This window comes from Scylla paramamosain, chromosome 7 (assembly GCF_035594125.1).
Source record: "Scylla paramamosain isolate STU-SP2022 chromosome 7, ASM3559412v1, whole genome shotgun sequence".
Classification (NCBI taxonomy): Eukaryota; Metazoa; Arthropoda; class Malacostraca; order Decapoda; family Portunidae; genus Scylla; species Scylla paramamosain.
In genome coordinates, this window is record NC_087157.1 from 31,231,029 (window position 1) to 31,246,423 (window position 15,395).

The window sequence follows — 15,395 nt, forward strand, 5'->3', positions numbered from 1 at the left end:
TGCCTACAATACTGTTGTTTGTACGAGTGAAGGCTGGAAAGGACTTGACTGGAAGGGAATAAAATAGTATTTATATATAAAAACATGCAAAAATAAGTGGAAACAAATGATCCTCGCAGAACACAATATAAAATAATGTTGATGCGATCTGGCGCAGTTACTACAACTACTACTTATGACAATAAAAGTAACCATTATCTTCCACAAAGCCATTTAAAACTCATATTAAGGACTACACTTAATTTTAGACCGTATTATTATTACTATCATCATCATCATTATCACTTTACACATCAACGAACACAAATTCCTGGAAGTGAGAGGCTGTGAGACAAATTGGGACTCGGTCATGGAGGGAGTTACTTTTGTCATGTTTGGGCTCAACAGCTGATCACACACAGGTCCCCAAGGCCATGTATCGCCGAGACTTGACCTGACCTGGCCCGACCTGGTTCGATTGGAACTTGTGCAAGTGAGAAAACCATTCATTTGTGTTCGGGTGAGAGGAAAACAGTAGGTGAGATGAAAGCTGCTTGCCACACCAGACGGCAATCAGGTTAACTCCTTTCCCGGCTTTTCAGTTTTTCTCAAACAACACAGAAACCTTTAAACACCCTCACTTTTCATATAATGTGAAGTAGATAGAGGGATTTTTCGTTGCTATAATGATAAGTAAGAGTGGATGAACTGCCAGACTCAGGCGGCAGAGCGGTAACTGTCAATACCAGCCCTCTCTCCATCCCATACTGATACATGACGGTACAGGATATTTTTAAAGTAGATTTAATCACATTTTTGGGATTATCAAATGGAGTGTTTCTTTTCTATTTAACCTTAACCACAAATTTATATCCGACCTACCGCTGTAACTGTTGCTGCTCTGTCATTTCAGACTGATAGTATCTATTCTTTGAAATTTTGTGTAATCATCACTATCCATCCTTATACCATTTTATAATAAAGTGTGACAGAAATCGGATGGTCACAATTGAAAGCCGGAAGACAGCTGAAAAATAGTCAGGAAAGGAAGGTAAATCTTAACATAGTGGCTCCTTATGTATTCTATTGCCATCCCTCTTCAGGACAAACAAGCTTGGGGGACCTGTTGGGAAAGTGGAGTTTTAGGGTGGGGGAGGGACAAGAATAGGCCAACTTTGGGAAACTTCAAAAGCCTAAGGAAAAAACACCGCTTTTGGGGAAATTCCTAGAAATTAATCAACAAACAGGGAATATCTATCTTCCATGGACACCCCTTTAGAAATTTAACCTAACCTAATCATGGGAGACTCCTCCTTAAAGACACTTCCCTAACCTAACATATCTGCACACCTTAATAGGAAGTTAATCACTGTACTTACATTATGCCTCCTTTATTATTATGCACTTATCCCAGCACTGTGTGATCAATAAGTGATCACATTTCCTTATGACACTGTCTTTGATTTCCCATATTATTGTGCATTTCATATTGCTTATTTCTTAATGATCTTAGATTAAGCAAGGAAGGCGAATTGTGTCTTTATTTTATTATAAGTTGATTCCATTGTGTAAATTTAGGCATCACTGCTTTCTTGTATCAAAAATATTAATAATGTACCTATTCATTACAGAATTTCAGATTGAAGACATATCCATCATGATTCCAATGAAGAGTCTTCAGGAATGGGCAGCAGATTGCATTGCCAAAAGTCTCCTGCATAGTCTGTGTGTCACTCGGCTGGCCACCAGCGCCTTTCGCTGCCCAGTGGATTCCAGCCAGAGGGAGATCATTACACAATGCCTTGTAAGCTTCCAGTTTAATTATTAGTCAGGAGATTCCATGATTTGATGTTGGGTCCTCCAGCATCTTTATGTTTGTACCTATACCTCCACAAGGGATGCCTTGTTAACTCCAAGGTTGATGACTGTTCACTTTATGCTGTAGTGCAGGGGTGTCAAACTCAAATCCTTTCCAGGGCCAATTATGCACTTAGTTATGGTCTTGAGGGCCATCAAAGATTTGGTAATTACTTATTGGCAACACTGAAGATTGCAACTTATTTTGCTGGTCATCCTGGTTAACCAAAAATACATTATTAAGTTAAAAGGTAAAAGTTATCATGTCTCGTCTTAACAGTTTAGTTAGATTTTTCTCTATTATAACAATTATAGTAACTCGAGTTGGAAACTCTCTTGTCACCTCGCGGGCCACTTAAGACCTTCCCGCGGGCCACATTTGGCCCGCGGGCAATGAGTTTGACACCCCTGCTGTAGTGAGATGTCACATGAACATGTGCATTTTACACACTCTATACATCCCCTTGTAAATTGGAAATAATGAAACATCCAAACCCAGGCAGTTTTGGTATTTTGTTTTTATTTAAAACTATATATGAGAAATACTTGTATACATGGCAGTAATTACCATTGCCATTTAAATGGTTCATTCATATTCATATATTTGTATTGATTCATAGAATCAGTACAAAAGAGAATGACTAAAAGGATACAGGGGATGAAGGGTATTCCTTACGAAGTGAGATTGAAGCTGTTAAATTTGCATTCTTTAGAGAGACATAGGTTAAGAGGGGACCTGATAGAAGTTTTTAAGTGGTATAAGGGTTATAACAAGGGAGATGTAAGTAAATTTCTTAGGATCAGTAACCAGGATAGAACAAAAACTAATGGGTTCAAACTTGAGAAATTTAGGTTTAAAAAGAGATAGGAAGAAATTGGTTTTCAAGTGGAGTGGTAGATGAACGGAATGGACTCAGTAATCAAGTTGTTAGTGCTAAGTCATTAGGGAGCTTCAAGAGATGATTAGACAGATTTATGGAAGGGGATGATAGGTGGAAATAGATAGGTATGGTTCATACAGGGACTGCCATGTGTAAGCCTGATGGCTTCTTGCAGCTTCCTTTATTTCTCATGTTCTTATTTTCTTATATCTTAGGAGTTGCAGTTACAGAAAAATAAGAATTTTAGTTATTTTCACGTCATTTTATTTTATGTGTCACCCCAGGGCATAAATGTGATGGTATATTTTAGTACTAGAAACATACGAGTGTTGGCAAAGGAGAGTAGCAGTGGCATGTCTTCATTTGCATGGTGATGGATGGCCATCACCATGCATGAGTCTGCCACATCTTAGTGCTCAGACTCCAAGACCATGGGCATGGCCTTGGAAATACTGATGATTCACCTTAAGGGGCATCCCTGAGAATGAAAGGAATCAGACATTATGTGTACATTTCTGGGAATGATGTGTATTTGATGATGTCTCACCAAGCCTGTATGGGTGGCCTGAATGGTCACCAACTAGTGATTTTGTCTAATATAAAGGGGTAACATGCATTTAAGTCTGAAGCCAATACAATACTTCTAAGGGATGAATATAAGAATGAGAATAGATGATGATTGGGTATTGTTACTGGGACTATGTGCTACACCTATCTAAGGATGGGATATTGTTGGTGGGAGTGTACAAGTTTAGACACTAACTTAAGATGTGAGAACTCCTATGAGGCTTGCAAGGTTTAATAAATGCATCATATGGTTTCTTACATTTTTATGCAAGCTCACAGTGCCAGTTTCATAAAACAGTAACTGTTTATAAGCTATCAATCATCAGTGCATCTACTTAGAGACTAAGTTACTAATTGGTGTTACATTTGAAAATTTCCTTCACCATTACATTTCAAGAGAGGATCAAAGGAAGATATTTGCTGCCTATGTGCATCTGTTATTTTAGTGACTTCTGGCTCCAAAATCATCATACTAACCCAGAGGTTTCTTGATGAATTACATGGCACTCAGTTTTGAAAGCTTTGTAGTCAAGGAAACCTGTAAATCAGTGGTGTTGCTATACTATTGTTTTCTATATTCAGGAATGAATAACACAAATTACTGTAAGTGCAGTCAGCTCTGCAGTAAGTTTTCTTTTCTCTCCCCACCTCAACTTTCTTATTTGCATACCAGGTTTTTACAAAACTGAAAACCATATTATTATTTCTCCATGTTGTTATTCCACAAACATGAAATATGATATTATCACATTGGTGGATATAAATATAAGTACCTATAATTTCATATTCAGTGCATGATCTGTTCAGTATTTCTTTCATAACTTGCAGACAAACCTGAAGGTGCATCTGTCCAGCTTAGAATGTACTACTGCCTCCACCAACATCAGCAATCCTGTCTCTAGACTCTTGAAGCAAAGAATTGCCTCAGTCGCAGAATATATATCATGCCAATCCCAAGTGAACTTCCTCAAAGCTTCTATTCTGAAACTACTGCTGCTAGAGGAGTTTGTACTCAGCACAGGAGTGGTATGGGAAGGAAGGAATGCAGCCTCTGGGGAAGACAGTGATGGCGACTTCAACATTGGATATTCCTCATCAGACACTGCCTACCTGGATGCTTTCATCCGAGTCCTGGAGACACTGGGACCCTTTCCTGTGGAGAAGGCAGTGATCTGCTTTGATTTCCAGGATACTGACAACATGAAAGCAGTCCTGCAAGCATTGTTCAAGAGCTGTACCAAAATCAAGAGCATCCATCTGGCAGGAAAGAGCGTTCACCTGATTGCCCTCAGCAAACTAAAATCAGTCTCAAAGCAGCTAGAGGAGCTTGTGCTGATTGACTCCTTTGGGTCACTGACAAAAGATGTTTTCTGTGTGTCCCTGCTAGGACGGCCTTGGATAGAGTACATTTCTAGTCATGATGGGAGGTATAACTGCTTGGAGCCACAGTTCCCTGTATTGAAACACTTGTGGTACCAGCGACAAAACTCACATCAGGGCTGGAATGATAGCTTTATTAAGACAGCAATTCTCACTTACTACCCCAACCTACGCACACTCAATTGGCATGTGAATGACTTGAACCACAACTATGCCCTAACCAAAATCCCAGGGTTGAGTGGCAAACAGTACAACCTGGAGAACCTGCTCCTAACGTCTGTTGATCTATCTGACTCCAATAGGAATACAGCATCCAACAGGCTTATCTGCAGTGTGGATGTTGGGTATCTCTCTCAACTATTTCCCGGCCTACTAGATGTGTCTTTGGTATTTTCTCGAGGCAGAGACTGTCAGTGTTCACGCTCAGAGTTAAGGGGTCCCTGTGAAGCAAGGGCTACACAGATTATAGAGACACTTACCAATGTGCTGTCTGAGTGTAAGAAGGTGGAGTCCCTTACAGCAGGTGGGGACATTCTACATTTAGACTCTATCCTGCATCCTGTTCTTAGTGTCTATGGGTACAGGCTGAAATCTCTGGGCTTGCGGCTACTTTCTACTGCCACCACAAAGCAGGAGGACATTGTATCTATTGTCTCCTTATGTGCAAATCTTGAAAATATTACAATCACAGGAAATGGCATCCTGGAGGGAAAACCAGTGAGGACTCCTCCTGAGTGTAAATGGCCCAAAGTGAGGACATTACATTTCGTGCTTAGTGTAGCTCATCCAGAAAATATAGAATTGATGCAAATGTTTATATCTGCTTCATGTTTTGTGGAAAGTTTAAGCGTGAGTATATTTTCATTAAAGAGTTTATGTTCAATACTTTGTAGACAGACAACTATCCCTGTGATAACTCTTATTTTGCCCATGCTGGATGACATATCTGACATTGATTTAGATGACCAACTGTGTGTGATATTGAAGCACTGCCCAAGAATGCGCCACATGTATGTACCCCGTAGACTCAAACAGTGGAGACACCTACAGGAAAAGCTATGGAACAGAGGAGTCACCGTAAAATTTACAGACCTCCTGGTAGGTGAATGCTGAAGATCCGACAATGTATTAAAATTACGCAGTGTTGTGAATGACAATAATGCTTTTAATGACAAATTTAGTGGCATTTTCTAGATTGATCTCCATTGTGTGGGAATACAGATATTCCCTGAGGGCCTGTTCACACTAGGCAGTTTTAATCACATGACTACTGTGAGGACACTAAGTCATTGGAGGTCTTCACGTGCAGTTGCTCCATTTTCTCAGTTACGCAACTAAAATCACCATGTGAACAACTGCCACAAACAGTCACATGACTAAAATCACCTACTGTGAATGGGGCCTTAAACTCAAGTAAAGATCAAGTATAAAACCAACAAAATTCTGTAAGGATGGTAAATGTTTAACCGAGTTGTGGATGTTCAAAGAATGAAATGACCTTTTAGGATTTTGTACATTCAACAATGTGACCAAAGATGAAAATAACAAAACTATTATTAATAGAAATAAATTTGCAGAAATATGTAGATACTTATTTAGGTACTTAAATGATTCTGGCTCTGTACCTATTCAGTGGTTTATGACTGGTGCTGCGGGGAGTGGGAAGGGTCTTGATAATAAGAGCCACAGTGACCAATAATAATTGGTATAATGTACTAAGGAAATTTATGTAGGTGCTCAGGAGTGGTTATTTTTCCCCATAATCATCAGTACCAAGATTTGTTAAAAAAATATCACTAGTCATTTATTATTGGTGTTAAAGCATCAGCATATGGTTATGAACTGTCAGAGTTAGTATGTATATATACAGTAGCGCCTTGATATTTTGCAGGTTTGGGTTCCATAGACCTCTCAAGTTACGCTATCAGAAATATAGTTTAATATCCCTATTAAAAAAAATTTAAAAGTTTTTGAAGGAAAAGTATTATCCATAATTCTTAAAAGAAAATACATATGCTATTGAGTCTCGCCGAACATGAATTTGCTGGTGAAGAATTCTTGGGTAGCACAATTTTGTGAAATATTCAAAAGTATACCCAACATGACACTTATCTTCTTTTATATAAATCACCTTTACTGCATCCCAACTGGGCATGGTGTGATCTAGAGTATTTTATTTATTTATTTATTTATAATAGGTATCAGAACACTAGCCAGTTTAACGGATAAAAAAAAAAATTCCAGTTTATTGAAAGGGAAAACTGGTTTATCAGAATATGAGATGGAATTGGAGGAAATTTACTGACAAACTCAAGAATCTAACTGTTGTAATTAAAAAGCTTGAAATATATATTTTACTGGTACATATTTACGCAATTATGAACCACTATTTTTGAGTGCCATTGTTTACAAATTTTTTTTTCTTTTTTAAACCTTTGCAAATCAATTTTTAGGTGCTATTGAACATATATGTACTATAGTTGTCATTCTGTTCATTGATTTTATTTCAGCTCTACCTATTTTCTGTAAGGTGAACATGGGCAAAAAGTATGAAAGGAGACCAGCTCATACTGTCTTTACCTGGCTGGGAACCAAAACCCTCAAACCTCTCAGCTGTGAGATGAGTGTAACTGCCACATCAGGCTGCTTGTATGCTGAGGTTGTCCTCCCTAAAGGCTGGCAGCCAAAACATGTCATGTCACACTGTAGAAATAAAAAGACAGGAGGAGGTTTCCAGTCCCCTCGCTCCGTCCCTTTCAGTCACCTTTTACAAGACAATACAGTAGCAGCAGTAGAATTTCAGCCTGGCCATAGATAGTGTGGCTCCTCAGTGTTTCCCTAATATTGTATTGTTATGTATTATATTTTACATTTACTAATATTTTATATTTTTGAGTTACAAAGGCTCATTAATTTTATAGTTAAATTCAAGTATAATTGATGAGATTTTCTTTATTTTCTAGTTTAATTTGATATTAACTTCGTATTTACCTAGATGTGTGATTTATTACATATGTAAATTTTTCTAATTGTCCAGTCTCTCTCTCTCTCTCTCTCTCTCTCTCTCTCTCTCTCTCTCTCTCTCTCTCTCTCTCTCTCTCTCTCTCTCTCTCTCTCTCTCTCTCTCTCTCTCTCTCTCCAACAAAATTTCCTGACAGTATATGAATAAAACCTATCCCAGGAGCACACTATCTCAGGGTGACACCAGTCTTGAATACACAGTTCCTAGCTGATGGTGAAGCAGTAATAGCCCTGTACAACTTACCACCTTGGCCAACTCTCTTTCCCCCCTCCCCCAAAATTTATTTATTTATTTATTTTTATTTTATTTTTTTATTATTATTTACTTATTTATTTTATTTATTTATTTTTATTTTTTATTATTTATTTATTTATTTATTTATTTATTTATTTATTTTAATTTAATCAATTTATTATTATTATTATTTTATTTTTTATTTATTTATTTATTTATTTTTTTTTTTGTGTGTGTGTGTGTGTGTGTGTGTGTGTGTGTGTGTGTGTGGGAGGGGGGGAACATCACCACTGAGAGTATAGTAGGAGACAGTGATCTGCAAGTCTTACCAACTGTATTGTCATTATATATGGCATTATAATTATATGTACAGCCATCCCAAAGAGATCAGTCACTTTGCCTAAACAATATAAAGCTGAAAATGATAAATGCCAGTGAAGTTATTTGCAAAATATTAGTATTTTGTTGCATTAGAGAATTCAAGAAAATGGTCAGTGGATTTCCAATAAAATACATTGCAGAACATTTATGTATGACATTATTTCTTACATATTGATCATTATCAATGCAAAATTTATCAATTACTGTAAAGTTTTAGTTTATTTTGTTTACTTAGAAATTTATACTTATTTAATTTAATTTCAGTTAAAGAAGTGTTAAAAAATCTATGCTACAAGTTGTTGGCTACTACCCTATGAGTGACAAGATTCCATTACAAGAATCCGCTTTTGCATTTTGGTTTCATCAATCATATTGTGTTCATTATCTTACCCAGTACAAATGATTTGTAATGTTGTGTATTCATTGTTGTATGGAAATCATGATTCAGCTATATTATGTAGTACTTGGTGATATTTTGAGTATGTTAACTGCCTCCTCCAGAAAAGTTAAAATCTCAGAAATCTAGTCAAGATTTTATGGTAATTAGGAAATACACATGAAGCCTATGTGTCGTTGAAGAAAGAATGTAAAATACCTCTTCAAAGATAATAAATTTTTCATAAAAAATATAAGTATCCTTATTTTGTTTTGTATATTTCAAAACTTAAATCAAACTACCTCAGACATTACCTATAAACCAAGCAATTGAATTAATTAAACTTAGTAACTGAAGTAGAACTGATTAAAATGATACAGTATGATGTGCTGCTGGTGATTTTCCATTTACATTCACACAAAATGTAAAAACTGTCATGGTACACTAATCTCTAAATAATTTCTAAAAACAATAATGCACGTAATCTCTGATATTGAAGATGGCTTCATAGAAAACACTCATTAATAGGTAGCTATTGAAGTTCCACACCTGCTAACTGAAACATCCATCAACATAGGCTGGCCCAGACAAAGCACCACACACACACATCCTCTAAGCTCAAAGCCCAATCTACCCCTTGTGAAAAGGGATAATGTTTTGCATGATAGAGGCTAATGGAGCACAACAGTGGTGAGTGCATGAAAATGACAGTCTCATCAAGCCAAAGATGGTCTTGATGAGACTAAATTCTTGTATGTTCCTTAGGTCAACCCATGGGAAGGGATGTGGATGCACTTGGCAGGTCCCACTGGCTATGGAACACAGTGCAGGGCATTGTGTAGGAAGTACCCGGCATCTTCTGTGACCTTAGGATTGGAGTGGGGAACACTATCATTATGAATAGGCAGAGGTAAATCAGCGTTTGCTGTAAGGCGTTATTATGGATGTATGAGGCCAGCTGTGCTATGTCTGAAGTAAAATACATAGGTTCCTTCAAAAAGGATATTAAAAGGAGTCATCTTGTTCAAAGATGGTCAAGTATCTCAGTGGATCGAGATTGCAGGAATTCTTGTGCTACTCATGACAGCACGTGCTCTACCATCCTATCACACTAATTTTCATCTCGTGTCCCAGTTTCTGGACACTTTTTTTTTTTTTTTTTTTATGTAGGAAGGATACTGGCCAAGGGCAACAAAAATCTAATAAAAAAAAATGCCCACTGAAATGCCAGTCCCATAAAAGGGTCAAAGCAGTGGTCAAAAATTGGTGGATAAGTGTCTTGAAACGTCCCTCTTGAAGGAATTCAAGTCGTAGGAAGGTGGAAATACAGAAGCAGGCAGGGAGTTCCAGAGTTTACCAGAGAAAGGGATGAATGACTGAGAATACTGGTTAACTCTTGCATTAGAGAGGTGGACAGAATAGGGGTGAGAGAAAGAAGAAAGTCTTGTGCAGCGAGGCCGCAGAAGGAGGGGAGGCATGTAGTTAGCAAGATCAGAAGAGCAGTTAGCATAAAAATAGCAGTAGAAGACAGCTAGATATGCAACATTGCGGCGGTGAGAGAGAGGCTGAAGACAGTCAGTTAGAGGAGAGGAGTTGATGAGACGAAAAGCTTTTGATTCCACCCTGTCTAGAAGAGCAGAATGAGTGGAACCCCCCCAGACATGTGAAGCATACTCCATACATGGACGGATAAGGCCCTTGTACAGAGTTAGCAGCTGGGGGGGTGAGAAAAACTGGCGGAGACGTCTCAGAACACCTAACTTCATAGAAGCTGTTTTAGCTAGAGATGAGATGTGAAGTTTCCAGTTCAGATTATAAGTAAAGGACAGACCAAGGATGTTCAGTGTAGAAGAGGGGGACAGCTGAGTGTCATTGAAGAAGAGGGGATAGTTGTCTGGAAGGTTGTGTCGAGTTGATAGATGGAGGAATTGAGTTTTTGAGGCATTGAACAATACCAAGTTTGCTCTGCCCCAATCAGAAATTTTAGAAAGATCAGAAGTCAGGCATTCTGTGGCTTCCCTGCGTGATATGTTTACCTCCTGAAGGGTTGGACGTCTATGAAAAGACGTGGAAAAGTGCAGGGTGGTATCATCAGCGTAGGAGTGGATAGGACAAGAAGTTTGGTTTAGAAGATCATTAATGAATAATAAGAAGAGAGTGGGTGATAGGACAGAACCCTGAGGAACACCACTGTTAATAGATTTAGGAGAAGAACAGTGACCATCTACCACAGCAGCAATAGAACGGTCAGAAAGGAAACTTGAGATGAAGTTACAGAGAGAAGGATGGAAACCGTAGGATGGTAGTTTGGAAATCAAAGCTTTGTGCCAGACTCTATCAAAGGCTTTTGATATGTCCAAGGCAACAGCAAAAGTTTCACCAAAATCTCTAAAAGAGGATGACCAAGACTCAGTAAGAAAAGCCAGAAGATCACCAGTAGAGCGGCCTTGACGGAACCCATACTGGCGATCAGATAGAAGGTTGTGAAGTGATAGATGTTTAAGAATCTTCCTGTTGAGGATAGATTCAAAAACTTTAGATAAGCAGGAAATTAAAGCAATAGGACGGTAGGTTGAGGGATTAGAGCGGTCACCCTTTTTAGGAACAGGTTGAATGTAGGCAAACTTCCAGCAAGAAGGAAAGGTAGATGTTGACAGACAGAGCTGAAAGAGTTTGACTAGGCAAGGTGCAAGCACGGAGGCACAGTTTCGGAGAACAATAGGAGGGACCCCATCAGGTCCATAAGCCTTCCGAGGGTTTAGGCCAGCGAGGGCATGGAAAACATCATTGCGAAGAATTTTAATATGTGGCATGAAGTAGTCAGAGGGTGGAGGAGAGGGAGGAACAAGCCCAGAATCGTCCAAGGTAGAGTTTTTAGCAAAGGTTTGAGCAAAGAGTTCAGCTTTAGAAATAGATGTGATAGCAGTGGTGCCATCTGGTTGAAGTAGAGGAGGGAAAGAAGAAGAAGCTGCTACAGACAAGCTCAAATATGTGAGGTTATAAAAAATCCATGGTTCACAGGCATTTAACTCAAACAATGGACACAAGGTGGAATTTGAAAAGCATGTGCTGTCATGAGTAATGCAAAAATCCCTGCTTTACAGACTTGTATGTGTACTCCAATATTTCCTTCTAGCCAACACATGATTGGTGCAAGGCAAAATTTCATGTTTTTTCCTCTTGAATCATCTTTCCAACCAGTAAGAAGTGGCAGGCTAAATGAAGGCATGCAATTTAACAGGGAGGGACCCAGGTCTAACATCCCTTCAAACAGCTGGGAAGGTCCATGATGACCTTGAAAACAGTGACAAGGTATAATAGTATAGCCTGATGCCTAAGAGACTTGCCAGTGTTATGACATAAGTTGATAGATATGCATTTATTACAGCTTATCAATTAAGGTCTGGGTCTTCCAACATTCTGTAGTTACTGTAATTTAATTCTGTATTCTTTGTTACAGAAAACATTTAAAAATAAAAAAAAATGTAATGTTTCTGAGTGGAATGGTCTTAATTGTATTCACATTAATTTCAATAGGAATAGGATGGGTTCTATCACAAAAGAAATAAAATTATCCATGTATCAGTATATATATATATATATATATATATATATATATATATATATATATATATATATATATATATATATATATAGATAGATATAGATAGATAGTCTGATAGAGTGATAGATACATGGATAGATACATGGATAATTCTATTTCTTTTGTCATTATGGAAACCCAATGTCATGCAATCAAAAAAAAATAATAATAATTAAGTTGTTTACCTACTCCAAAACATTATGAGATTAGTAGTAGATCATCCTTCATCACGGTGAGAACGTTGTGGTAAAATAATTTATCTTTAAATACATAGATTGACATACTCACCCTTCTGCTCCATGTGCTGTAAGTATAATTGTTTTCCTTTGCCTTGCTGTCATTCATTTTCATTATATGAGATCTAGCCTGCTCCAGTGGCGTTAGGCTCCTCCTCAGGAAGCCTGCCCCTCGTCACTAGCACACCACAAACAGTCTGTGTCAGATGTCCCACCTTGCCTCCACAGTGAACCTCCTAGCCTTTGCTCCATACCCTGAGTCTGATCCATCTCCTGTGGCTTGTCTTCTTTCATTGTCCCTTCTTTTCCTCCATCACACTGCTTTGTCACCAGTTATACTTGTTATTTTTTACTTTATTAATGGACTGATAAGAGCAAAGCACATCCCTCCTCACACTAGCTATAGTCCACTAGAAACTGTTCCTCTCCTGCATAATCCCTGTAACTGTATACCTCTTCTGGAATCTTCTCACATTTAATATGAAACCATGTCACATACTTCACAGGCTGCTGCTAAGTCATTTTCCTTCACTTGCCTTTTTCATATCTCCACAGGCAAACGTTTTTAGCTGTTTTAGCAAACTGTCTTCAGCCTCTCTCTCACTGCCACAATGTTGCATCTCTAGCTGTCTTCTACCACTATTTTCATGCTAACTGCTCTTCTGGTCTTGCAAACTGCATGCCTCACCTCCTCCCACGGCCTCGCTGCACAGGACTTTCTTCTTTCTCTCACCCCTATTCTGTCCACCTCCCTAACGCAAGAGTTAACCAGTATTCTCAATCATTCATCCCTTTCTCTGGTAAACTCTGAACTCCCTGCCTGCTTCTGCATTTCCACCTTCCTATGACTTGAATTCTTTCAAGAGGGAGGTTTCAAGACACTTATCCATCAATTTTTGACTACTGCTTTGACCCTTTTATGGGACTGGCATTTCAGTGGGCATTTTTTTTTATTGGATTCTTGTTGCCCTTGGCCAGTGTCCCTCCAACATAAAAAAAAAAAAAAAAAAGAAAAAAAAAAAGCTGCTGCATTCCCTCTCGTCCTTGTTTTTCTCGCAGCCATTTTGACTGCCTCTTCCAGGACTACTTCCAGGTCACCGCCAGTGTTTTTTTTTCTTGTTTTTACTCTTGAATAAGTTGACATACTGTTCTTTTTATTGTTTTGCAAACTTATACATATAATCAAGGAGTAGTTTACATAGTCAAACTTTACCTTCTTGTATTTTTTTAGTGAACAAAATATTGAGAGCCACTGCAGCAGTGACCGCCACCATGACCAATAAATTCCGATACGTGCCACTGCCAACCAGTCCCTGTCTGAAAAGCTTTAAAAAAAAAAAAAAAAAAAAAGTGAGATCGGAAACATCTGGTAATGAGGGCAGGCCGTCGCAGTCAGAGGGATATAATATATCCTGCTCTCACTGCCAGATGTTACAGACCGTGTTACCCACTAATCTAATATCAGCCGGATTACAAAGTCTGGAATTCTAAAGTAAGGGACACCACGTGTGCCCTGCAATTGCATGCTCTGAATCCCAATCATTCGAAAATGTCTCACTACTAACATATATAAAAATCAAGTTTGGACACGTGAGTAGTCAGTTACAGTTCCGAGACGTGAACGAGGCCGTGAGACAACGATGGGCTGAGGGCAACACTGGCTGAAGTTCTGAACTAGTTTTCTTTGTAAATAAATAAATAAAATAAAAAGTCAAACGAAATGTTTCATAATGACAACTTCACCAAAGAAGCGTAAGCATAAACTCCCCATGACCCATCATAAACTACGGCTACGATTGCTATCATCATTAGCAATCAAAAGTAACAATAATAATGTACAGCACGTGCTGGCGGCCAGATAGAACTGTAATGGTAGTTTTTTTTTTTTTTTTTTCATTATAATGACATGTTGCGTTGTTCTCTTGTATGTTTTTTAAATGCATTTTTTTTTTTTCATTCCCAATTCAAACAAAATTAAAAGAAATCACTAAATAAAGTTGCCACCTGAGAAATTCTACCCTTCACCTGTGAAGCAAAAACTTGACTAAAACTGGTGATGCGGTGGTATTTTGATCCATCTTTTTTTTTTTTTTTTTTCCAGTTGAAAGTCAAGCATCCTGCCCACCTAAGTACGTGGACGCATGTGCATGAATTGTTGTTACAAAACAGAATATTTCTATTTCCATTACACCCTCGGTTTTTACGTCTGGGTTCTCCTGATGAGTTAAGGCTAAGACTGTATCTCTTAATTTAAAACTTTGGATTTTCGGAGTGGATGCCCTTCCTAACTTCTGACCGTGGCCATCTTTTGAACCTGCACGCATGACGACTCATTGGTCCTCAAAGGCATTACCAATCTACCATAAAATATCTCAGTTTCACCTCAGATACGTGAACAGGTAAGGCAAAACAAAACTACTACAACAACTACTACTACTAATACTAGTTTCTAGTACTTGGTACTGCTACTATTGCTGCTATCCACCTGTCACCATCACTATTATAGAAGTCATACTTGTCTTATCACTGTCATACTTGTTTGTAAGAGAAGGAACGAAGAAGCTAGTGGTTAAGCTGCTGGCCAATAAATTGGAGAATAGAAAATTCGCAAACGGAGTACTTTATTTATTAGTTAATCACTTATGTGCAATGATTTCAGAATATTTTTATAATACAAAAATTAGTTGCGAGTAGCGGGTTACTGTTGAAAATCAAAGTTTATGATAGACACTTTAAGGCACCTTATCAATCATTATGATACACCAAATCATAATTCGGATAAAAGTTTACAGTTATAGATATAGATACGCGTACTATAGCTCTTTGCCCATACACCATATATGAACTGTGAGAGAAACTGTGCCAGAATCTTGTGATA

At 38.1% G+C, this 15,395-nt stretch overlaps 1 protein-coding gene across 3 annotated transcripts; it reads left to right on the forward strand.

Moving 5' to 3' along the window:
- The first annotated feature begins 313 nt into the window (after window positions 1-313).
- Window positions 314-8,938, forward strand: LOC135102355 (uncharacterized). Of its 3 annotated transcripts, none has more exons than XM_064007457.1 (3): window positions 314-472; window positions 1,611-1,783; window positions 4,113-8,938. In XM_064007457.1, the coding sequence occupies exons 2-3, from the start codon at window positions 1,637-1,639 to the stop codon at window positions 5,775-5,777; spliced, it is 1,812 nt and encodes a 603-aa protein (XP_063863527.1). In that variant the 5' UTR covers window positions 314-472; window positions 1,611-1,636; the 3' UTR covers window positions 5,778-8,938. The 3 variants fall into 3 exon arrangements, with proteins under 3 accessions (XP_063863527.1, XP_063863528.1, XP_063863529.1); XM_064007458.1 differs by having other exon boundaries at window positions 329-517; XM_064007459.1 differs by having other exon boundaries at window positions 329-499.
- The last annotated feature ends 6,457 nt before the right edge of the window (window positions 8,939-15,395 follow it).

Excerpts from the sequence above, each read along its gene's own strand:
- LOC135102355 (XM_064007457.1), top strand. The coding sequence starts at position 1,637 with ATGATTCCAATGAAGAGTCTTCAGGAATGGGCAGCAGATTGCATTGCC. Across the intron at positions 1,784-4,112 it reads AGATCATTACACAATGCCTT|ACAAACCTGAAGGTGCATCT; the intron begins GTAAGCTTCCAG and ends CATAACTTGCAG.